This window comes from Atheta coriaria, unplaced genomic scaffold, assembly GCF_025399875.1.
Source record: "Atheta coriaria isolate IRGN ID8LTWV9N9 unplaced genomic scaffold, Caltech_Dcor_3.1 hic_scaffold_3_pilon, whole genome shotgun sequence".
Lineage (NCBI taxonomy): Eukaryota > Metazoa > Arthropoda > Insecta > Coleoptera > Staphylinidae > Dalotia > Dalotia coriaria.
In genome coordinates, this window is record NW_027045445.1 from 6,607,198 (window position 1) to 6,632,802 (window position 25,605).

General features: G+C 33.3%; 1 protein-coding gene across 2 annotated transcripts; it reads left to right on the forward strand.

Annotated features, from left to right (window-relative positions):
* Positions 1-25,571, forward strand: LOC135804327 (diuretic hormone receptor-like). Of its 2 annotated transcripts, none has more exons than XM_065318159.1 (8): positions 1-133; positions 12,135-12,989; positions 23,182-23,365; positions 24,123-24,216; positions 24,562-24,652; positions 24,716-24,796; positions 24,870-24,955; positions 25,218-25,571. In XM_065318159.1, the coding sequence occupies exons 2-8, from the start codon at positions 12,686-12,688 to the stop codon at positions 25,554-25,556; spliced, it is 1,179 nt and encodes a 392-aa protein (XP_065174231.1). In that variant the 5' UTR covers positions 1-133; positions 12,135-12,685; the 3' UTR covers positions 25,557-25,571. The 2 variants fall into 2 exon arrangements, with proteins under 2 accessions (XP_065174231.1, XP_065174230.1); XM_065318158.1 differs by lacking the exon at positions 1-133 and adding an exon at positions 11,736-11,842.
* The last annotated feature ends 34 nt before the right edge of the window (positions 25,572-25,605 follow it).

Below are 25,605 nucleotides of genomic sequence, written 5' to 3' on the forward strand. Positions count from 1 at the left end.
GCGTCGGCGGGGACAACGTGTGTGCGAAATGTTCGAAAACTAAAAAGTCGTAAACGCAAACAATTTTCATCGCGTAAAAATTTATCGTGAACAACACACAACGTCACAAATATTCGCGGAAAATGTAACGCATGTAAGTTTTAAATATTTTAAATCACTTTCTACAATAATTTATTTATTTAAACATTTAAATAATAATTTATAAGTAAAAATACTATGAAGTATATTAATCTGTCACATCTTGTTTATAAAACATGACAAGTTGTTGCTTGTTGTGTATTGCTTGTTATTTTGATATTGCCGCCGCCGCTCAAATCCCTTCGGCGTTTGAGGGGTGCAACAAGCAGCTAAACATCCCCTGCGTCTTGTGGGGTTGTATTATTGTTACTCCAACACTACGCAGTGCTTGCAGGCGAAGAAGCGTGAAACCCACAGGTGGTTTTCGATTTTTTCGCGTTTTCTTCATTTTCTTTCGTCGCGTTTCTTGTATTACAATCGCTAACTTTTTATTTTACCTTTAGGAAACCGCACGTATCCTATTTCCGGTATAATATCTAACTTTTCAAGTGTTTTACTCAATCAGACATCTTGTTTAAGTTTTTATGTCATACAAGTAACGCCATCTATGTTCAAATACTTGAAACTTATCAAAAAGAATTTAAAATTAAGTAAAAAGGTAAAATGTTATTAATTACTTGAGAAAACGTTGAAAATGAGGTAAAATTAAGAAAATGATATAAATATAACATAAAACGTGGTTAATTTGACAGCGTCATCCCTACTAATATTATAAATGCGAAAGTCCTGATGTTTGTTACACTTTCACGCAAAAACTACTTAACCGATCATCATGAAAATTTGTACACATATTCTTAGTGGTCCCCGAATGGTTATAGGCTACTTTTTATTTAATAAAAATAATTATTTTTCAAATAAAATAAAGAAATTGTTTAGCCAATAATACCTCTGCATCTTGCTATTTGACTACTTTAACGCCATCTATCATTCCAGCAATGAAGCTCAAACCTAAGTACTATAGTACCATCACATTGTATTATCACACTGTATTACCGACAGCTACGTCAACATCAAATCCAATTGACTACACTATGGAGACTGTACACTATACTTCCATAGACTATACTTTCAGCCATTTTAAACTTCCCGCCATTCTACTTCATTGTTACTTCTTCTGTGACTACAGACGCGTACGGAAGCAACTTCATTATTTTAGATATTCGCGAGCGAAGCCAAGGGTTAAAGCTAGTCTATGATAAAACTCTAGAAACTTATAGAAAACTATTGAAAATTAAAGAAAACTGTAAAAATAATACACCACAAGTAAATTACAAGCACAAACGATAAAATTTAAGTTAATATGTCATATAAGTAGCGCCATCTATGTTCAAACACCCGCAACTCATTAAAAACTACCAAAAATAAACAAAAAACATAAAAAATTAAATATTTTAAGTAAATTACGACTAAAAACATTAAAAAACAATGAAAAATGACAAAATAACACAGAAATAACACAAAACACAGTTAATAATGACAATAGTAGCGCCATCTATGTGAATAATACACGCAACTTGTTGAAAACTACCAAAAATAAACCAAAAAGAAAAATAAAACACTACTAAATCACAACCGTGCGTCGGAAGATGTGATGTGGTGAAATGACAAAAATGACACAGCTATAACAGGAAATGGCGGTGGAAGTAAAGGAAATACGTCCATAAAAATACAATGCAATGCGCGAGCGAACACAATGGCGCGCAAAACGCAAAATAAAATCGCAAGAAAACGTCGTTTAGCATTTATATTTCGCCGTCGTTGAGACGGAGGAGAGATCGTGATCTACATTGCAAACAGAATGGAAATCCTCCATCACTGTATACAACCAACTAAACAAACTCGCATAGGCTGTGAGAACATGAACAAACACACACACCAAACACATATGTGTAGTATTGGTTGCGGAGTGAAAAATATCAAGTGTATAGTGAATACATTTACACAATTGTTGAGCATGTCCATCGATCAATTTCATATTCGATTTCAATCGTCGGCTACTCGTGTAATTAGAGTTTAAATAAATAAACACGTTACACGGGCATGTGTTTATTTATTTTAACGTTACAATACATTGTTTCATTGGAAATTTAATTAATTGACTTGATATGAATTATATGTTATGATGAAAGATGGCGCTGTTTTTCGAGTTGTTTGTGTTTTAAATGCTTTTTTCTTGATGTTCAAAGTGGATAATTGCATTTTTATGAGTTTATGATTTTACGACTTTGTTTATTCATGCAATTTGCACTATTTACTCGCAGACGCGCGTTTTTTTCGGGAATATTTCACAAGTGTGTGTAATTTTGGTTGCGTGCTTTAAGTATACTCACTTGAGTGGGTAATTTAGTATCAAAGATGCATCCACATGGCTTGAGTGCAATTTGTAGCTTTTTTGTTTCACATGAGCTGCGAGTTATTTAAAAAAATAAATAAAATAACAAAAAAATTGTAAAAATGTGAAATTTATTTTTAGAAATTTGCTCATAACTTTTGTTTGCCTGGATGGATTTTATCAAATTTAGTGTCAAATTAAAGAGAAAATTCTGAGGAATATTCTAGAGTTTATTTTAAAATTCATTGCAGCCTAATTTTTATGTAATCTGGGCTGGAAATATCAAAAATTGAAAATTTTCTATTTTTACCTCAGTTTTTTGCAATTAATATGGAACTAATTAACTTAATATTATATTTTTTTATATCATCGACGCAGAATTAAATTCTGAATCAAATGATACCCCACATGATAACTTTTGTACATTTTTGTAAACAATAACTCAATTTTACGTTAATATTTTTGTTAAAAAAAATAGTTTTTTGTTAATAACTTTTAAACTACTGCATGCAAATCCACAAAAAACATATCCATCACAACATAATTAAAAAATAAAACAATTTTCTCAATATCCACAGGAAAATAATTAATTTTCACCTCTTTTTCTTTCAATTTGCACTATTTACTCGCAGACACGCGTTTTTTTTTTTTGGAAATATTTCACAAGTGTGGGTAATTTTGGTTGCGTGCTTAACGTATACTCACTTGAGTGGGTAATTTAGTATCAAAGATGCATCCACATTGCTTGAGTGCAATTTGTAAGCAAAACATTCAACGTTTGCATGCGAACGGCGAACTTTGTGCATACACAAAGGTTAACAACACGTTGTGTGGACGTAGTGTATGTTGAACTCTAGATAACCAACGTTACATTACACAATATCTGGTTTAATTTAAGTTTTACTTTAAAGAAGATTAGTTGTCTGTGTTTTCGTTGAAAGTTAATTAATTTCGATGAAAACTTCAATTTGTGACGAAGGAAACTTGTAAAACTCTGAAATTTTGCTTTTAATTTAAGGAAATATTGTTTTTAAATAATGACAAGGTAACTTTATGCTTTTATTTATATGATGAGCGTTCAATTGGTTGCCTAGCATGATTAGACTTGTTAAAAAACTTGTTTTAAAAGTTTTACAGTTTTATTTTGTTAAATAGAAGTTTAAATGTTGTAAAAATGAATTTTTAGTAGTTTGTTCATTAATTAGTTGATTAAAATGAGTGGAAACTTCAATTTGTGTTGTGGAAACTTGCAAAACATTTAAATATTCCTTTTAATTATGTAAAATATTGCTTTTAATTAATAACAAGGCAACTTTCGTTCAACTGGTTGCCTACAGTATCTAAACTTTAAATAAACCGTTTTTCTAAAGTTTCAAGACTTTATTTCGCTAAAAATGAATTTTAATATTGTAAAATTGTATTTTTAGTAGTTTCTTCATCAAATAAGAACGTTCGACTGGTTGCCTAACATGTTTAAACTTAAAAAAAGCCTTTTTTCAAACTCTTAGAGTTTATTTTGTAAAAATAACTTTAAAACACTCAAAATATTTATTTTTATTAGTATCTACATTAATTAGTCCGCGAGACAATTAGTTAGCATGTTAATTAGCGTCTAAAGCAATTAGTCAGCATAGGTTACACACGGCGCTGATTTATTTTGTTTATTTTCTTTGTCTTTTCTCGTATTCCGCTGTGTTTTGCTTTTTTTCCGCACCACTTCGTTTTCGTTTCGTAATGTTAACACTCAATCACGTCGACATTGAGCACAGCCGCACCAAACAACATGTCATGAGCTCATGAGTCACATATACAGTGTGCACACCGATAAATAACACTTTGCGTCGAGTACAATTGAATCAAACACAGAATATACTCTCATCTTTAATGGGAAATCATTTTTTGTGTGTCTACCATGTTGTTTTATTTTTTTGTGATTTTGACTTGTGTATTGTGTATTGTTGGTTGCCTATGAGAAATAACCTCAATTTTAGGCGCTTTAAGCTGAATTAATAATGGCGTAATGGATTTAATAAAATTTTTAAACTTTTTAGAGTTACTAACGAGAGAATAATGTGAAAATGTAAAAATTGGGTTTGGAATAAACAAAAACTCGGGAGTGACACGTTTAATTTTTCACTTGCACTCTGTTTCGTTTTGGTGCGCTTTGATTTACAGTCGAGTGAATTGACGTGATGAGGTGTGTAGTTTTTCGTCTTTCAAAGCGTAAATTAACAATAAAACAAATTTTTTTTTCGTTTTACGCGTGAAAAAGTTGGAAAATAACAAAAAATAACGCGTAAAACGAGAAAATTGGGATTTTATAGGAGATTTAGAAAAAATATAAAATATTATTGTTAAAAAATCATGCAGAGAGGAATAATTAGTTTGTAGCTTTTTTGTTTCACATGAGCTGCGGGTTATTTATTAGAGAATTTAAAAAAATAAATAAAATAACATAAAAATTGTGAAAATGTGAAATTTATTTTTAGAAATTTGCTCATAACTTTTGTTTGCCTGGATGAATTTTATCAAATTTAGTGTCAAATTAAAGAGGAAATTCTGAAGAATTATATGAAATAAATTTTAAAATTCTTGGGAGCTTACTTTTTATGTAATCACGGCTGGAAATATCAAAAATTGAAAATTTTCCATTATTACCTCAGTTTTTTGCAATTAACTTGGAACTAATTAATTTAATATTATTTTGTTTTACATCAGTTCTGAATAAAATGATACCCCACATGACCACATGATTACATTTGTATATTTGTATAAACAATAACTCAATTTTACGTTAATTTTTTAGTGAAAAATTTAGTTTTTTGTTAATAACTTTTAAACTACTGCATGAAAATCCACAAAAAACGTATCCATCACAACTTAATTAAAAAATAAAACAATTTTCTCAATATCCCGAGCAAAATAATTAATTTTTACCTTTTTTATTTCACTTTACACTGAAAAATGTTCTCAAAAAGATTTTATACTGCACTTGATTTACTTTTGATGTTTATTTGGTTGCCTGCAACCTCATTAACCGCGGTTCAAATGTACCCAAATGACCGGAAGTGACTGGATTAAAACCGTGTTGGTTTAATTAATAAATTGCTTGTGAAACTTCCCAACTCCCCGACTCTGTTTGCGCCAAACAAACTAAAACCTAACCAAACACTCTTTTCCGCCTCAAATATTTTACAAATATTTTTACAAAAAAAAAAGAAAAAATATAATAAAAGCTCTCAAAATAATTGCGTGTGTAATAATTATTTATTAACAAACAATAAATCACGCCAACAAAGACGCAGCGAGTACAAACGAATGCGAATAAAGCCTTTGTGAGATAAAGCGGAAATAGAACAACGAAAGGATCATCATCATCAGCATTCTCGTCAAACAGAAGCCTCCTTTCAATGCGCGTGCTTTATATGCAATATTTTCAATGGTTTTGTGGTTTCGAGTTGGTTTTTCCGGTTTTCCGGTTTCGTTATACCCATTATAAACTCAAAAAACAATCAATGGACACATTCAACAGATTATCCTTCAATAAAAATTTGACTTCCGGTTTTCCGGTTCCACTTTTAACTCAAAAAAAAATATTTTTAAACGCCAATAAACACATTTAATTCATTTAATATATTATTATCAAATAAAACGTTGACTTCCGGTTTTCCGGTTTCATTCTTTTCGCTTTTTTATACCCAAAAATCAATTTCTAATACCCAAACAAAGATAAAAATAATTTAATTACAAATTACGACAAATTATTCACCGTAGGTTAGTTTATAGCTAAAATATGATACGATGGCGAATGATGAGCGTGATAAAATTGAGGTTAAGTGATGCTGAAACACGAGGTAATAATATTTCGACGCGAGTGTGTGTTTTATGGCTTCCTGCCTCCGCTTGTATTCAATAATTACATCCCCATGCGTAAAATTAGTAAGATATTTTCGGGAATTCACCGTTTGCTAATTTATTATTAATTTTGTTGTGTGCTAATTGTGTGCGTTGTGTTAATTAGGCTGAGCAGGGCAAATTGCGCGTGAAACTCGCGACTGTGGCGTCTTTATATTATGCATTCACTGCGTGATGAAAGCGACTCCATTAAATTTTCATTTCTTGAAGAATTTAATATTTGATATCTCGCGAGCGAGATTTTTTTATTTATTTTTATTTTTGTTGTTTTCGCGCAGGTAAGGGACGAGAGAGATACGAGGATTTATGCCCTTGGCACATTAATTTTGTATGAGCCATGGGATATTTAGTAAAGAATACGAAAGTAGAACGTAAGAAAAATATTGAAAAAGTGATTTTATTTTTAGAATTTTGCTAATAACTTTTGTTTGCGTCAATGGATTTTCGTAAATTTTACATCAAATTAAAGAGGGAATTATGGAGAATAATATGGTGTTAATTAATATTTTTTTGTTAGTATGAGTTTTACGTAATTTAGGTCCAAAATTTAAAACAAGTAAAATTTCTAATTTTTTACTTAAGTTTTTTGCCATTAACTCAGAAATAATTAACTTAATACTATACTGTTTTATATCAATCGACGCAGAATTTGAAGACGAATAAAATGATATCCATCAAGATTATTTTTAAATTTTTGTATAAGCAATAAATCAATTTTCCGTTATTTTTTTGTGAAAAATTTAGTTTTTTGTTAATAACTTTTGAACTACTACATAGAAATTCACATATGTAACATCGAATGAAAGAGAATTTCACCACGAATAATTTTATACCAAATTTAACAATTTATACAGCCTGTACCAATAATTATCTTAAAAACAAAATTTCAAAATGACGCAATTTTCAGTTTTCTAATAAAATACGAAAACTATTCCCTGAATTTCGATTAATTAATTAATATTTATTATTATTATTATGATTATTATTCCTGTGTCCTATTCATATTATAAGTGTACGTAATGTAACCTATAGAAATGTATATTATTGCCGACTGAAATTTCTTTAGGTCTTTGAGGGCTTAAAAGCCTTGGAAACCGCCCCTCGTAAATTATTTCTATACCGACTCCCGTATTGCCGCTGTGTGTTCGCATATTGTGAGAAATTGTGCCGGCCTTTCTCGTTTTCCACACGCTCCGCTCACCCTCGACTTTCCCGGCTTTTCCCTCCGCCGTCACTGGCTTTGAGCACCCGCACAGACACGAGAGTATCACAAATTTCTTCAAGCGGCAAAAATTAATGGCTCTTTTTCTTTACTCATATATCCACAACAGAAACACCTAAGATATACAATTTTATTGTTTACTAGCTTTAACCTGCGGCTTCTCTCGCGAATATCTAAAATAATGAAGTTGCTTCCGTACGCGTCTGTAGTCACAGAAGAAGTAACAAAGAAGTAGAATGGCGGGAAGTTTAAAATGGCTGAAAGTATAGTCTATGGAAGTATAGTGTACAGTCTCCATAGTGTAGTCAATTGGATTTGATGTTGACGTAGCTGTCGGTAATACAGTGTGATGGTACAGTGTGATGGTACTATAGTACTTAGGTTTGAGCTTCATTGCTGGAATGCTAGATGGCGTTAAAGTAGTCAAATGGCCAGATGCAGAGGTATTATTGGCTAAACTATTTCTTTATTTTATTTTAAAAATATTTATTTTTATTAAATAAAAAGTAGCCTATAACCATTCGGGGACCACTAAGAATATGTGTACAAATTTTCATGATGATCGGTTAAGTAGTTTTTGCGTGAAAGTGTAACAAACATCAGAATTTTCGCATTTATAATATTAGTAGGAATGTGTATAACTGGTTGCCTACATCACGTGTGAGTTTGTGTTGGATGAGATTTAGACACAGCGACGTGTAACGACAGCTTGTTAAAGCACACCGCAGATCACTACGAGTTGTGTTGACAGCGAATACGTTCGTGAGCTTCTGCAAGGGACGCACGTAATTGTAATTTATTCCACGTAGAAGCAAATTCACCTTCCGCACAAAGCAACCGCACAAACATTTATTTAATTTATAAGTAGCGACATCTACACGCATAAAACCCAACACAATATAAGGTTATATTAAAATAAATTACATCGGCGGTCATTTTGTGTTTGTTTTTATGGCGTAATATAAAAAATGAGTGTTTAAAAGTTATTTTTCAAAGTCAGAAGAAAAATAGAAGAATAAATGATGATAGAAAAACCACAAAATTACTTCCGACAAATTAGACTCGATGTGGTGATGAAAAAATCAAACAAAAAACACAATTGTGTCGACGAAATGAAAGCGGAACCGAAATGTACGTTCGGGAATGGCATAACTTTGGTTGGCGCAAATTACGCCGGAACAAAGTGAGCAAATTGAGGCAAGAAATTGAAATGGTAAATGTAACACTTAAAATTTGAATATATCCACGCGGATTCTCGCCTCAATTCAAGTGAATTCACATTTCATGCAAAAATACTCAATTAAAATAATTTAAAATAATATTGAGTGAAGTACAAATTAAAAATACGCATTATTTTAATGATTTCTATGTAATTTTATGTAATTTCACGCTAGGCAACTATACATACACGTAAAACGTATAAAAAGTTGCATAACATGTTTACTTTTTGCGTTCGTTTTTATTTTTCGGCTGTTTTTGGACGCTGGAAGCTGCAGGCTATTCAACTGTTTGTTTTAATGGAAGCAACGGCGTATAAAACTTTTACTAACATGCCCCTCTGTGTGTGAGTGTGTGTGTTTTGTGTTTGCGTATACCTGTAGTTTATTACTGGCCGAGTAGCGGTAGCTGCACGCAGCAAACGCGATGCGATAGTGTCGAGTCGAGTTTAATTAAAATTATTGCCCTTTGTGTGCAACGCATTTTACGCTCGAGTGTAATGCGTTATAGTATTGGATAGGAATATTTTATGTCGGGGTTTATGAGATAAGTTAGTGCAATGTGCATTAAAACAATGTCGCATTTGGTGTTTTTGTTTTTTTGGCATTTTTTTAAACACGATGTGGAAAATGGCCAGTATCTTTGGTAAAAATTGAGGGATTTTGATTGTCTCAACGTTATTTGGTAGATTAAGAGTTTCTTTATGATTTGTGTGAATTTTGATATTTTACATTATGTGGAAATGTCATAAAAAACTCGTTGAAATTTTGTAAATTTCAAAAAATTTAAAATCATAGAGTGGTAAAACACCCTGTAAATTCTATGTCCATGGAGAATTTTCGGTTTTTAACATGTCATTTAACAGATAAAGAGTCCTTTTATGACATACATAACTTTTCTACCCTTTAAACCCTCTCAAAATGCCCTAAAACACCCGTCAAAAATTAATATTTTTCAAAAGTTTTCGAAATTCAAAATCAGAATCAGGAAAAAAACACCCTGTATCTCCTGTCTCAACAAATAATATGACTATTTTAACTCGTCATTTACTAGTTAAAGAGTCCCTTAATGATATCCATACATTTCCCACCCTTTAAACCCTCTAAAAACCCTCTTAAAACACCCACAAAAAACCAAAACATTTCACCTAACTTAATATTAACCAAAACAATGCGTTTCCTCTATTAACCTTAAAAAAAGCTAAAAGGATTAGTAACCTGTCAAAAGGTCGGCCATGATGAAACATGGCGGCCGTAGACAAGGGCGAAAGGTCGCGAGAATTATGAGAAAACCACTGGAAAGCGACAAGAAAATGTTCCAGGGCGCCAGAAAGGCCAGCGAAGGTCGGAAATTCATTATCTTCCAAACAAGGGTTGAATATTTTTTTCCTCTTACTCACTACTAACAAATGACTTGTAATTTTCCCAGCCACAAACATCACAACACTAAATTAAACATCCAACTATTACCATAAAAACATTCATCAAAATTAAAACGAAATTAACTACTAACCACACTGTATATACACAAAGAAAAACTTCATCGTCGGTTTTTATTTTATTCCAGCGTATGAAATGCGTGTTAGATTGTTTTTTTCTCGTTTTTTAATGTCTTCTAACGTTTTTCTAATGCTACCCATGGTTATAGTCCTTTTTCAACCGCTCGTTTCTTATTTTCGCAATGTGGAAACTTGGAAAACGGCTGACGAAACAGAAATAATTTGTGCCCGAGCGTGGAAAACCGCCGTAATTGCCCGAAACTTTCCGAGGGAAAAAATTTAATGGACGCAAACTTTAAATAAAACCCATTTACGCATACAAAACAAAAAAAAACAACGAAAAAAAGTAATAAAAACCAATGAATATAAAGTGAAGTGAAAGTGTCACATGGCAGCCATCTTGAAAATATTTATATTCTCATGCGTCGTGTGATTTCGTGTGTTTATATCGATTGTAATAGCTTTTCGATAATTTACGACAGCGTCATCTATCAACGTCAGGGCGTCACGCGCAGCTTACTTTCCGGTTTTCCTCTTTTTTTTTCTCTCGCTGGGGGATGAATGCTCGTCGTCATTCAATCAGTGATTCCATACGGGGCGTGATCTCGTTAAATGGATCATAGACGGGTCATAACACGCACAGCATCCGGGATTATGGATCAAGAAAAACAAATCACAAATATACCGGAAAAGAAATAAAAAAACAAAAAAATTAAAAAAAAATATTTAAGATAATAAATAATATAAAAAAATAAAATATATATAATATAATGTCTAAAACTATAAATTATTCTATTGTACGTAAATTATACTTCCGGTTACGTTCGTAGTGAAACTAAATTGTCCTGTGACAGGATTGTTCACTAGGAATGCGGCAGACGTCTAGGATTTATCGCTGGCAAGGAAATTAAACCAAACTAGAGCTAGGCATACCCAAACCGGAAACCGGAAAACCGGAAAACAAGATTAAAAACTATTTTTAACTAAAATAAATTAAATTTAAACATTTTTGACAATTTATAAAAATTTCCCAAACCGGAAGTGAATGTTTTTAATGGTTACACACTGTATATCACATTACACTCGCTCGATTTTAATAATCCACGCGCAACGGGCCGCGAGATTGTCGAGCACTTTATTTATGACGCATTAACGAGCCCATAAACAATGAAATAAACATTATATCGTCCACACACGCCTTGCAGACCCTTAAAACCTAAAAATAGTTATTTTTAACCGCAATAAACAATAAAAAAAACATCTCAACATCCAACTACACAACTAAATCCAATCCTGTTTGTTTATGTTTACTCCACACTCAGTTACCAACTAGTATTAATTGATAAATCATAAACAAATGAGTGTTTTGCGTTTGGTGATAGGCAACAACACACACACACACATCGAAGGTTATCGGCCATCTTCGCACATCGCCACAGCCGATGACATCAGCATATTTACACACATGGACGCACACCAGCGCGCCATTTTGTGTAATCATAATCTCATTATATTAAATTTGCTCACACACGCTTAGTTTTCACAGCGCGCGCACAAGTTTACACACGCAATTGCAGCGGTGAGTCGAAAAAAACCTCGGAAATATAATTAACCTATAAACAGATTACAGATTAACGCACAGAAGCACCTACTACCGTTGAGATAATTTTTTATAACCTCAAAATACGTAAATAACCTCAAAAAAGACAAAAAAATTAATAAATCACTTTAAAATCGTTAATTAACAACAAAATGTGTCTGATAATAGGGCATTGTACGCTGTAAATATTAAGACAAAAGATAAAAATGTATACTTTATATACAAAGTGTTCAAAACATCAAAAATGTAAATTTTTTATTTTTTGTTGCAGATTTTCGGGAAACACCCTGTGTATCCACCTCAACAACATCTAAAAATAATCATGTGTAATGTTTAATGTAATATTCACCGTAATCTCATAATTATTGAATAATTTTAAGTGATTTTGTGATAATTGTACAGTGACGCCATCTAGCGGAATTTCCGTGGAGTTTTCTAATATTTACCGTGAAAATTGTGGAAAAACACACACGGGCGACGCGAGTCGAAGAGAATATTAAGCAAACAAGAGTTTTGAGTGAGATTAACACAGATTCGCGTTTGTTTACGCGCGCGCCGCGCGCCGCCAAGAGATAAGAGGAATAAAATTTGCGCCACACATGCGATGATAACTCCGACGACATTCGGCTAATTATAGTCGCTGCGATGCGATAACGTGTGTGTGTCCGGCGCCATTTTATTACCGCTGTAAGAAAATAGGCGAAAACTTTGCATCTTGCTGCTTAAAATGTGACTATACAGTGTGTCAGTGTATTTAATAAATATTTGTGTATACAGTGTGTTTATATAAAAAATTAGTGTTCGGTAATATTAATATTCAAAATGGATCTGGATGAAGAGGAGTTTTTAAGACAACATGCATCGTTGTCAAAAGCGGAATTACGCGAGGAGTTGTTGGCGTTAATGGCGAATTTGACACTTGCACCGGATGAGGAAGTGTCGACGTTGGGTGAACAGGCGTGTCATCAAAGATGGGCGAATGAAACGACAGTGTTTAATGATGCGCATGTGTCAATTTGCTCCACCCACTATGATTCTGTCATTTGCTGGCCGCCCACGCCGGTGAATTCCACTGCGGTTGTCAAATGCTTCGCGGAGTTGAATGGCATACGATATGATGATACAAGTAAGTTTTTTTTTGCTTTTTTATTCATTTTGATGAAGTTTATGGATACACCCTGTATATTTCTGTATTTGTATATTATTGATTTGTTTTCAATTGTTATTTAAACCCGGGTGTTATGCAAGGATTAAAATCCTTGAGATGTGTGGGGTGTTATGCTGGAAAATCTCCGAGGAATATTTAGTGTAAGCTTCTTCAAGGATAACAGAAGGATTATTGTAGTTTTAGGTTAGATTAGTTTTGGAATTGTTGAAATTAGAGGGTTGGGGAGGTAAAATTGGTTTTGAATTGATTATTTGGTAAATTTGAGTAAATTTTGAGGTATTTTTTGATGTAGCTGTCAAAATACATAACCTTGTTGATGTTGAGTTAGAGGTTATGTTGTAAAACGTCAAAATCATGTGATATTGCAGTAAAATCAACATAAAAGTGAATTTTTATTGATTTTTATTGTTTTATTTGCTACTAGCTTTAACCCTTGGCTTCGCTCGCGAATATCTAAAATAATGAAGTTGCTTCCGTACGCGTCTGTAGTCACAGAAGAAGTAACAATGAAGTAGAATGGCGGGAAGTTTAAAATGGCTGAAAGTATAGTCTATGGAAGTATAGTGTACAGTCTCCATAGTGTAGTCAATTGGATTTGATGTTGACGTAGCTGTCGGTAATACAGTGTGATAATACAGTGTGATGGTACTATAGTACTTAGGTTTGAGCTTCATTGCTGGAATGCTAGATGGCGTTAAAGTAGTCAAATAGCCAGATGCAGAGGTATTATTGGCTAAAAAATTTCTTTATTTTATTTAAAAATTAATTTTTTTTATTAAATAAAAAGTAGCCTATAACCATTCGGGGACCACTATGAATATGTGTTCAAATTTTCATGATGATCGGTTATGTAGTTTTTGCGTGAAAGTGTAACAAACATCAGGACTTTCGCATTTATAATATTAGTAGGGATTAGTAGGGATTTGATATTGTAGGCTTAAAACGTTGGTATCTTAACAATTTTGATGATTTATTATCATTTTGTTGTGTTATCCTTGAAGAGGAATACAAAAAACACGAATTTAGTGTGAAATTAGCTTTAGAAATGTCAAAGTTTCAAGAAAATTGACTGAAAATGTGATTTTCAATTAACTATTAACTAAATTTGATTAATTTTTGAACTGTTTTCTAACCTAGCTGTCAATTGTCATAACCTCAATGTCAAAACACAACAAATTTTGACATTTCGTTATAGGTTATGTTTCAAAACGTCAAAATTATTTCAATTGCACTGAAATCGAACCAAAAAATAAATTTTGATTGATTTTAGTTGATTTATTTGGTACTGCAAACCTGAAACAGTAGTTTTTTCACCATTTGGTAACAGTATTATCCGTTTATCATGTTATCCTTGAACCGGAATGCAATAACACGAACCGAGCGCTAACTTATTGCCGGAAATAAAATTGATGACGCTTTTTCGGCGCGCAGTGTCAAGGACCGTACGTTGTACGTTGCACGTTGAAATAATGCACTAAAGTTCTGCTGCATCCTTCGATGTGCGCTGATACTTCCGGGAAGCCATTACGAAATGGACGGATAACAGCGCACGTACAAAATAAATATGAACATGAAAAATTATTCAAGTTTGCCACTTGCGATGCGATAGTAAATCATTTATCACAATTTGTATTTGTTTTTTGTTTGTTTTTCTATAAATATAAATGCTGTGCCATTTTGTTTGGCGACACGTGTCGCGTGACGTCATTTGCACTTAGCTAATCGAGGTAAAGAGGAGAAAAAACAAGTTTATTAGTTTTCTTTAATTAGCTGACGCTAACGGATTAAATGGCGTGGTCATTGATCATTTCCTAATTTAGTAGAAACCGGAAGTTGATGTGGGAAGTATCAAGTTACGTCTTGGACGTGGTTACTGCGGGTGGGTTACTATAATAGTAGAAATAAAAGTAATGTACGTATAACGGGAAGCATAAAAACAGAAATTAAACTTTAAACGCCATTATCTAGAAAACTATTGGGCCAATTAACTTGAAATTTTGTGTAATTATTAATAATTAGAGTATAAATAATATAGTAAAAGAATTTTTAATTTTTAACAAATAGTTTTTAAATAATTAAAGAAAAAACATTTTAAAAATATAAAAATATAATCAGATATTGTTTGAACGCCATTATCTGGAAAACTATTGGACCAATTAACTTGAAATTTGGTGTGATGATTAATAATTAAAGTGGAAATAATTTAGTCGAAGAATTTTTAATTTATAGCAAATAGTTTTTAATTAATAAAGAAAAAACTTTAAAAAATACTAAAAACTAATAATTTATTGTTTAAACGCAATTTTCTCGAAAACTATTGGACCCATTAACTTGAAATATGGTGTGAATATTAATAATTAAAGTAGAAATTATTTAGTGAAAGAATTTTTCATTTATAACTAATAGTTTTTATATAATGAAGAAAAAACTAAAAAAAAAATTAAAAATTAATCAGTTTTTATTTAAACGTCATTTTCTCGAAAACTATTGAAACAATAACCTTGAAATTTGGTACAGTTATTAACAATTAATCTATAAACAAATTCCGAAAAGATTTCTAATTTATCTCTAATAGTTTTTAATTAATTTTAAAAAACTAAACAATTTTACAGAAAAATATAATCAGTTGTTGTTTCAGGTCTTTGTAACTTCATTTTAACGATCTTTAAAGACTAATTTACGACTTTCATGAAATTATCTCCTGCACAATGTTTGCCAATGTGTTTGACTTGGAAGACAAAACGCGAACGCGATAAATTTCACTTCAAACGCACTCGTATAATGCCAATAGCGATCGAAGTCGAATAAACGGCAGTAAAACCGGTTGATTTCATCCGTACGCTCGCAAGAATAATAAATACGGACGAAACTGACGAGAAAGTAATGAAAACCAAACGAGCAAACGACCGAAACAAAACAAAAAAAGAAAAAATACAATTAGGTTACAAAAAAAAAATACAAAAATCCAGAAATGTTGTCCGAAATATAAAAACGTATCCAACAGTAAAGAATTCCGTTAACCAAATGTACTTTGATAAAGTTTTGCATCCTTACGAGCAAGGAGCAAGGACTAGAGATCGAGATATAGCCGTGAGCAGAATTGGAACGCAACCAGTTATACACATTCAGTCGCCGCCCATGCGCCGCCATTGCATACGCTACATTAACTTGTTTCCTGCTTCCTGCTTTCCACGAATCTTCGGCGAGCACCCAGGAACCCCGAAACTTTACAATCGCAAGCAAATAATCAAGTTGAACATTGTTACAAGTAAAATAAAAACCCGTCGACTGTATTTCAGGTTAGAATATTTATGATGTGAATAGTTGGCATAATTTTATAAGGATTTTAATTAAAAATACGTTGCAGTAGACGCCAAATATTCGCGCAGGGAATTCAGAATTTAGAAATTCACGAAATGTGTGGCGGCGTCGCTTTTATTACACCCGGAATTATTTGCATGCAATTTATGAAATGGTGAAATAAAATGCGGAAAACCGGAAAAAGAAATCTGAAACCAACTTTTATCAAATTGCTGTGGAATAATCATTAAAAAAGTAATAAAATCAAAATAAACGCCATTAAATCCCGTAATAAACAAAAAAAATGATAAGAAATGATAACAGAATAAATAATAAACATAATTATGAAAGAATCATCAAAATCCATTGAATAGTTTCCGAGATATTCGCGTTTAAAGTTTTATTTGTGACATTATTTGACATTAACTGTATGCAACCCTAAAGTCATCTATAAATCACGTAGCGTATGATTTTGCATGAACTCTGAATTCATCCCACGTCCGCGCGTGGCGTGTTAATCTCCTGCAACGTGTCCTTATGCACTTCAATAAATTCCTCGGCGCATCTGCACCATACGCCCATTATTTCCAGATGCAACTTGTTCGCCGGATTTGCATTAAATAAAGCTTTACAATTTATCCGTCTTGTATGCGCGCTCACATGCGTGATGTGTTGCTGAATCAGCCCGGGCGGAGGATTGTGCACGCTGGGTTGCATACTAACTATACACGCTTCGCGGACGCAAATTGCGATTTGGCTTTGTGCTTTGAGCTTGCAGCTTTGCGGTGGAGTGCAAATTCAAAGATGGCCGCCCCGGATACACATACATTGATTTCTAGTGGTTTTTCACGTTTTGTGGACTTTTGCGTGTTGATTTCAGGTGTGTAAACATTCCACTCAACAGCAACTGAATTATGCACACAGTGAGGGTTGAATTCAACCCTGTTCAGGGGTGGAAATTGTAACAACCTGTTGCTGGCGGCTTTCCACACGCAACAGACGCGTATTTTGCAATAAATGAAAATTCTAAAACCTAGAAATCATTTTTACATTTTTAGTTTAATTTTGATGAAAATTTAATTTGATTTTCTACTGGAGTCTGGGACTTAATTGATTCATCCTCGCAGAACAACAAATTTTAATTAAAACAAAACACTCGACCGCACACCGCAATGAAACTTTTCCCGTGCTACAAATGAGGAAATTGAGTTAATCGAACGCGGGAGCTCCGCCCAACGCCCCCTAACCTCACACCACGCCTACTAAATTACAACCAATGAGAGAATATAACCTGTAAACTTGAACACAGTGTGTGAAAAGTTAAACAAACCGTTCACAATTTAACAATGTTGCCAAAGTACACAATAACTTAAACTTTCGCAACAAAGTTTCCGGTTTTCAACATGCTCCTTTGTCCTTTGGTCCTTTTAGTTCAATTTTAGTCATTTTAAACACATTTTACAAACGCAAAAATAAATAATAATTTTGTGTTTAAAATTAAAACACACGTTTTAATGAAAATTGTTGTCTGAAACTTTTTTTTATTATCCTGTTAATCCTGTTTCGTCCTGACGCTGCTAAACGGGTTAAACTCTTTCCGAAAGCAATTTGCGAAAGTAATTTAAACTTACCGGATGAAATATGAGCACCCGTTTTTGGCAAAAATGGATAATTCAGGATACAACACAACAATCCTTTAATAATCATCCGCAGGACTTTGCTTTAACTTCATTAAATTGTTTTATTTTTTTTTAAATTTTAATTCAACAAACACCTTGAATTTAATTTTTTTTAGGTTATAATATATTCAGATAAAGACGAAGGGTTTTTTATTGATGAGGAATAAGGATTTCAAGAGTCGTAAAAGTTAATGCGTCGTGTTCCATGTTTTTTTTTTCGGTTTTCTTTCGCACATCGTTGAGTTACTCGTATTTTTTGTTTCTGACGCTTTCGTCCTGTCTCGAGGTAGTACATGTGCGTGTTTTATACTCTTGAGCTTAGTCCTTTCAACTCGTAAACTTTCCAAGGGGTCTTTTGCACGCATCCCTGCAAACAGGATCGGCGAGTGCTTTTATTACAAATGGTCGTCATTTATTATCAGGAATATTCACTTTTATTTCTAAAGTTTTGAACTAACGCCATCTATGCAAAAATATTTTTTAAATTTATTTACTGAAAACTGTAATTTTTTTTACAGAAATCTGTAATTTTTTATGAACGGAGTTTAGAAGTAGTAAGATGACAGCTCGGGGCGGAGCTTAAACTCAACATTTTTATATTAACTTCTTTTCTATCGCGATATTGTGAACACAAACAAAAAATTTCGTCTATTTTTGTTGTTAGATGTATAATTTTATAAGAAATATTAATTTTTATTTCAAAAATTTCTAACTAACGGCATCTATACTTAAATATTTTCTTTAAATTCAATTACAGAAATCTGTAAAATGATTTTTACCTTTTTCTATTTTTTACAGAAATCTGTAATTTTTGATGAAAAACTTTACAAGTACTAAGTTGACAGCTCGGGGCGGAGCTTAAACTCAACATTTTTATATTAACTTCTTTTCTATCGCGATATTTTGAACACAAACCAAAAATATCGTCATTTTTGTTGTTGGATGTTTAATTTTATAAGAAATATTAACTTTTATATCAAAAAATTCTAACTAGCGCCATCTATACATAAATATTTTCTTCAAATTCAATTACAGAAATCTGTAAAAGATTTTTTTAAGTTTTTCTATTTTTTTTACAGAAATCTGTAATTTTTGATGAAAAAACTTTATAAGTACTAAGTTGACAGCCCAGGGCGGAGCTTATACTCGACATTTTTATATTAACTTCTCCCCCAGCGCGTTATTTCGAACGCAAACAAAAGATTTCTGCCTCTTTGTTGTTGGATGTTTACCTTTGACATCGATATCATGAATAACATCATGTACAAAAATACATAACCTAAATAAACCCGCCAAAAACGCAAAAAGTGCACAACTACCATTTTGTGCAGGTTAAGTAATAAAATAATAAATTTATTATCCACTCAATTAAAAAAATCAAAAAAAATGCATCTGGATGAATAAAACATGATTTAATAGACGCGCTGTGCTGGCCGCGTGTCGGTGAATACATCAATTTTCCATTTTCCGGTGATTTCCACGCATAATTTCCGCTGCGTGTTTTTTCAGCGCCCGAAAAATAGCACCGCATACGCAGCGCATACATAAATGTTTTAATTCTTTTTTTTCAATTCCCGAGAGTTTTTCTGTTATTTTTACCAAACAAATCAGTGCATAACCTCTTTCTATACGAAGGGAATTGAAATTGGAAACGTAAAAAACGCGCATAACAAAAGAAAGTTAATTAAAACGCGGAATTTATAGAATATAAATTGATAATTAATTATAGACAAGTTTATGTTTGGTTATAATAAAATAAAATACACTGGGTGTTGCAAAAAGTAATAAATAGCATATTTTTGAGGTTATAAACCAATTATTTTCTTTACATGCTGACAGATGGCGCTTTTTTCAATTTTTTTTTACAGAAAACTGTAAATTTAACCTAAACAAAGCAATAAATTACTATTTTGAACCGGAAAACCGGAAAAATTAACAAAAAACATGTTTTTACTCATGAAAATAATTGGTTATTTTCTTTACATGCTGACAGATGGCGCTTTTTTCAATTTTTTTACATAAAACTGTTAATTTAACCTAAACAAACCAATAAACTGCTATTTTGAACCGGAAAACCGGAAAAATTAACTAAAAACATATTTTTTCTATTTTTAAACATGAAACACTCTGTATATTGACCTAAATGATAACAAAACGTGAAACAAAAATGTTTTTTTACCCTCGCGTTTTGTTTATGTTTCTAATTAAAGAATAATTCAATCAGTGGGCTGAACTCCCGCCTGTTTTTTTATGTTCTGTGATTTAGCAAAAAAAAAAACCCACACCCCGCCCTTTAAATTCCAAACGTACGTTCGTGCGTGCGCGTTGCCAAATCAGCAATTTAAAATCCTCTAATTTGATACACGACAGCGGCGGTGTCGGGCCGCAGTGCCATTTGGGCACAAATTGCTTTTATTAATTGAATTGCTCACACAATAAACGAGAAAAAACAATGGAGTTGCTTTTTTCTGACGTCAAATAGCAAAAAATTCAGGCGTTTAATTTTTTTCCGTTTTACAAACATTTGTTTATCGGATTTATATTTCTTTTCTGCTGGTGCCGGTGCTGCTTGCTGCTGCAATGCGACAAAATAAGAATACTGGAAATGTAATTGAAAGAAATGAAGACAATGGCGCATTATTCAAGCTTAGCGTACGACAAGCGCAAACAAGTTTTAATAAAATTTCATACTCGCATTTTTACACTTATAGGAAGCATACAGTATGTTCAAAACTCTAAAATTTTGATTTTTAGAAAAATATCTACCCTATTCATCGATAAATAGCGTCTGGAGCGGTTTAAAAGCAATTTAAAAATTCAACCGATAGGTGGCGTTGTTAAATTTTATAGTAAATTATTTTTTTTCTCTACACAAAATTTTCTTAATGCATAAAAATAAATATTTGATGATGAAAATATTTATTTCTTTTTTTACACCTGAGAAATAAATAATTTTGGTCATTTTTGCTCCGCCCACTTCCGATATTTCTATATAATTCCAATAAAAACATCAAAATATCTATAAAAATAAAAATTATTTTGTTTTTTTTTCCATTTCCACCTATTTGCCGATAGATGGCGTGGTTAAATTTTGTACTAAAATTATATTCTAACCTTTTAATCGCTAGATGGCGTTTTAAAGTAAAAGTAATTAATTCCTCTCAACCTCTATTTAAACCCAAAAACTCTCATGTCCACACGTTTCCATCAATTCGCAATTTGCGTGTAATTCGTTAATTTATATCGCGCACACAAATCACCTTAATCGAAATAAATGAATAAATGAACACACACCTACACGCACGCCACCTACGTGAACCTTTTTCCGATAAATGTCCCCCCGAACGCGCAGGATTAACGAATTACTAATTGCATTGTTATTTCAAATCGACTTTTAATTAATTCGTAATTGATTGCTACACAAATAACATAACATTCCTTTAATAATCATAAAAATTACAGTTTTCTGTAATCTCTAAGCCCATGTTTTCTCAACGAGTATAATTTCATGAAACGCGCTTTCAACTTTGAACTTTTTCGTCTTTCCCGGGCCTGAATGAGGAAGGAAAAGTAATCTATATGAAAATGTGTAGGTATTCTCTGGTAGAACTAGAAAAGTGTCAGCTGACAGTGAACTTTTTCCCCTTCGCACACACATGTGACATATGAAAAGAACCCTCGTGGAATATTGAATATATTGTCGCCATCTGTCCGCAGATAACTGGACTACTCGTAATGTAACATGACATTTGGTAATGCACGGCCATTTTGAATCGCAGCACTGCGTTAAAAATAGAATCTGCAGAATATTCTATAAATGCACAATTCTCGGAAATAATTTATTATTATTTGCGTTATCAGCAGCGCCAGGAGTTTATTTTTACTGAGTGCATTATTTCCGTTGTGCGCGTCCGGGGCCGGGGTGAATGCAAGTGGATATCGATTGCTGCAGTGTTGCATCCGAGCGGGCTCTTGGCACTCCCGTAATATTCTCGAAATTAACAAATAAATAATCATAACTTATCAACAACAAACAAAAACTCAATTTTAATTTTAATCCGAATTATTTTTATAAAAATAAATAAAAAGCTATAAAATATTTTATTTTTTTAAGCAATAGTTGGTTATGTTGCCAAGTGGGTCATGCCGCAGCCCAACATACGCATGCAGTGCAGGTTAGGTTGCATACCACAGCAATTCCGATATTCGCTGCTTTTAGCGAAAATACTCGTGAACGTCGAACGGTAGGTAATGCAATACGATGCCTGCCGGCGTCTTGCTATCGAGAGCGTCGCTTCGATGCGCACATTCCATCGCCGACGGTAGCAAAAACAAAATATACAGCCGAAACTCTAAGAGTGTAAAGTGCAAAATGTATGAAACACGGTTATGGACAATTTAATTTCATTACACGTCGACAGATGGCGCTTTTTCAGATATTTTTACAGAAAACTGTAGATTTAGAACAATAAAGTTATACTTTTCAGCAGAAAACCGGAAAACATTCATTTCTAATAACTATAAAATGTAAAAATAAATAAAATAAGGTTATGTGAAACTTAAATTCATTTTCCGTCGATAGATGGCGCTTTTTAAATATTATTATTACAGAAAACTGTAAATTTAACCTAGACAAAACAATAAACTCCTAATTTGAACCGGAAAACAGGAAATATTAACTTCTATCAACTATAAAATTCAAAAATGTATAAAATAAGGTTATGTGATATTTAATTTAATTTCCCGTCGACAGATGGCGCATTTTTAATTTTATTATTACAGAAAACTGTAACTGCACCCTTTGCAAATCCATTACCTTCCTAATTTTAACAATTTCCGCTTCCTGTTTCCGCTTACTTAACAAAAATACCACGCATTGCCAGTGTCAGTGTCAGTGTCCATGTTAGAGACGATTTGCTTGCCAATAGCAATGACCAAGTTTATTTGCGCCGACATTTGGCAACGCTCGCCCGCGCGCTGCGCTGCAGTCGGTGCAATTTCCGCTCGGGTCGTAAATCTTTCAGCGCACGTCTAGCTTCCGATGCGCTCCTTAATTTTCTGCCGCTTCGTAAACGAATTTCGTTCGCTCGTAACCACTTTAAACTACTCACTACTCACTGATGACTTAATGCAAGAAAACGTTTAAGACGACAGTTGCTTTTTGATTTCAGGTAATGCAACAAAAGACTGTTTCTCGAATGGCACGTGGCTGAAAGCGGAGTATGGCGCATGCGTGGAGATAATGGATCACACGACGAGTCATGGGATTATTACAACTGCGACGATTTATTTTGTGGGGTATTGTCTCAGTTTGGTTGCGCTTGCCATCGCTATAGGGATATTTTTAACTTTTAAGTGAGTATGAGCTATGTGCCGATAGGTGGCGCTAGTAAATTTTGTAGTAAATTAATTTTTGTTTCTACAGAAGTTTTTTTTGAAGCCTAAAAATCAATTTGTCATTAAAAAAATATTTATTTCTTTTACAACAACTGAGAAATAAATAATTTTTGTCATTTTAGCTCCGCCCCCTTCATATATTTCAATATAATTGCATTAAATCATCAAAATATCTCTCGAAAAGAAAATTCTTTTACGTTAATCTCTCTTATATTAAATCTCTCTGAGTCTTCAGAAGTTTACCGGCATTTCCGCTCCATTGCAACTACACTGCGCTCTAATCTACATCAATCTTAGTTTCCGGTCCTTTTTCTTTCGCTCTTTGATATCAACTGCTATCTAAAGACCTGTCTCGAAAAGCCAAGATCATGTTATTAACATTATTAACTTCATTAAGTTATAATAACCTCTAACTCTCCCTTCACTTCCGGTTTTCTTTTATTTCGAAAGCATTCTTGCCGCGTGCTTATACTGCTTCATTTCATAGTCTCTTTTGTGTACACATTCTCGAACCTGCTGCCGCGCCTTTCATCTTTCCACTTTCCGGCTTTCCGCTTTCCGATTTAATCAGACCAAAGATGCACGGGAGCGAAAAGTTGCAGTCAACAGGCTTTGCAAAGTTAAAAAGTAACACTTCCGGTTTCTTTCCCAAACCGGAAGTGATTTAATTAAAACCGGAAAACTTCGCTGAATTCAATTTTTATTCATGTTTCAGAGATTTACGATGTCTCCGCAACACAATACACACCAACCTGATGTGTGCGTACATGTTCGTCTACTTCATGTGGATTCTAACCCTAATGCTCGAGGTAAACAAAAATACATTACAGCACATTACATAACCTCACAGATAAACCCCCTATGACATTCCGGCAGCAGTAAAACTTTGCAATCGCGATTAATTCACTCAAAACAGGAAAACAGAAAACAGGAAACGAGACAAATGTGGCGCACGTCACATTTAAAGATCTCAACTTTCTTGGCGTGTGTATAAGGGTGCAATGCACGCCATCGCACCCTTTCAGCTCGTGATTTATTCGCGCTGGCGCGAAAACAAATACGCTACGCGCGCGGGGTTCGATATCGTGACGTAAAACACACACACAAACACAAACAAACACATTGTATATATGTATGTGTATATGTGGTTGCAGCTAAACTTCGAGAGCCACCTGGCGTGCATCGTGCTCATAATTCTCCTGCACTACTTTCATCTGACAACCTTCTTTTGGATGTTTGTCGAAGGTAAAACACGCCTCATGCAAATAAAGTTGCATAAAAATTGATTTTCTATTTTTTCTCCTCCAGGGTTGTATTTGTACATATTAGTTGTGGAAACACTCACCAGGGAAAACTTTAAAGTGAAAGTTTACATTTTTATCGGTTGGAGTAAGTAAAATTCATTTTTAACCAAAAAAAAATTAATTTTAACCTCACTTTTTGTTTTAATTTAAAATTTTAGTAATGCCGACATTTTTCGTCTTTGTCTGGGCGATAGTAAAAAGTTTTCTACCCGTACAAGACGTTGAGAATGGCGCACCTATCACTGTAAGTACCTTAACCTAGATTTACACCGTCAGATGGCGTGAGTTATCAAAAAAATCACATCAAACGCAAATCAAGTTATTTTCGTGTTGAAATCAGTGATTAATCACTAATTGCGATGCTAATGAGCACGTTTATCAAACACGCGATGAGATTCATTTCCGTATTTCCGCATTTCCGTTTTGATTCACAATAATTACGTGTCAGTCAATCAAACTCAAAATAACCTCAATAAATTTCTTTTTTTTTCTTGTAAAAATTCAAGATGGACGAAGCAAGTGCGGGTAATCTCTGGTCGCATTGTCCATGGATGCGTCCACACGCAGTCGACTGGATCCATCAAGGACCAACAGTCGCCGTGCTCCTGCTCAATCTGCACTTCCTGTTGGCGATCATGTGGGTACTCATCACGAAACTTCGTTCGGCAAATACGCTCGAAACGCAGCAGTATCGCAAAGCTGCGAAGGCTCTACTCGTCTTGATGCCTCTACTGGGTGTTACATACGTTCTCACAATTGCTGGGCCTACAGCGGATGAAGCCACGAAAAATATTTTCGATTATGTTCGAGCTGTGCTACTCTCCACACAGGTTAGTATAGAATAACCTAAAATAACATGGTGCGGAGATCATATAAATGATAATGATTGTGGAT

What these genes read in the sequence shown, in the direction of transcription:
- LOC135804327 (XM_065318159.1), top strand. Translation starts at nt 12,686, where the DNA reads ATGGATCTGGATGAAGAGGAGTTTTTAAGACAACATGCATCGTTGTCA. An exon ending in CATACGATATGATGATACAA is followed by an intron (nt 12,990 to 23,181) that starts GTAAGTTTTTTT and finishes TTTTGATTTCAG; the next exon opens with GTAATGCAACAAAAGACTGT. An exon ending in TTACATTTTTATCGGTTGGA is followed by an intron (nt 24,797 to 24,869) that starts GTAAGTAAAATT and finishes TTAAAATTTTAG; the next exon opens with TAATGCCGACATTTTTCGTC.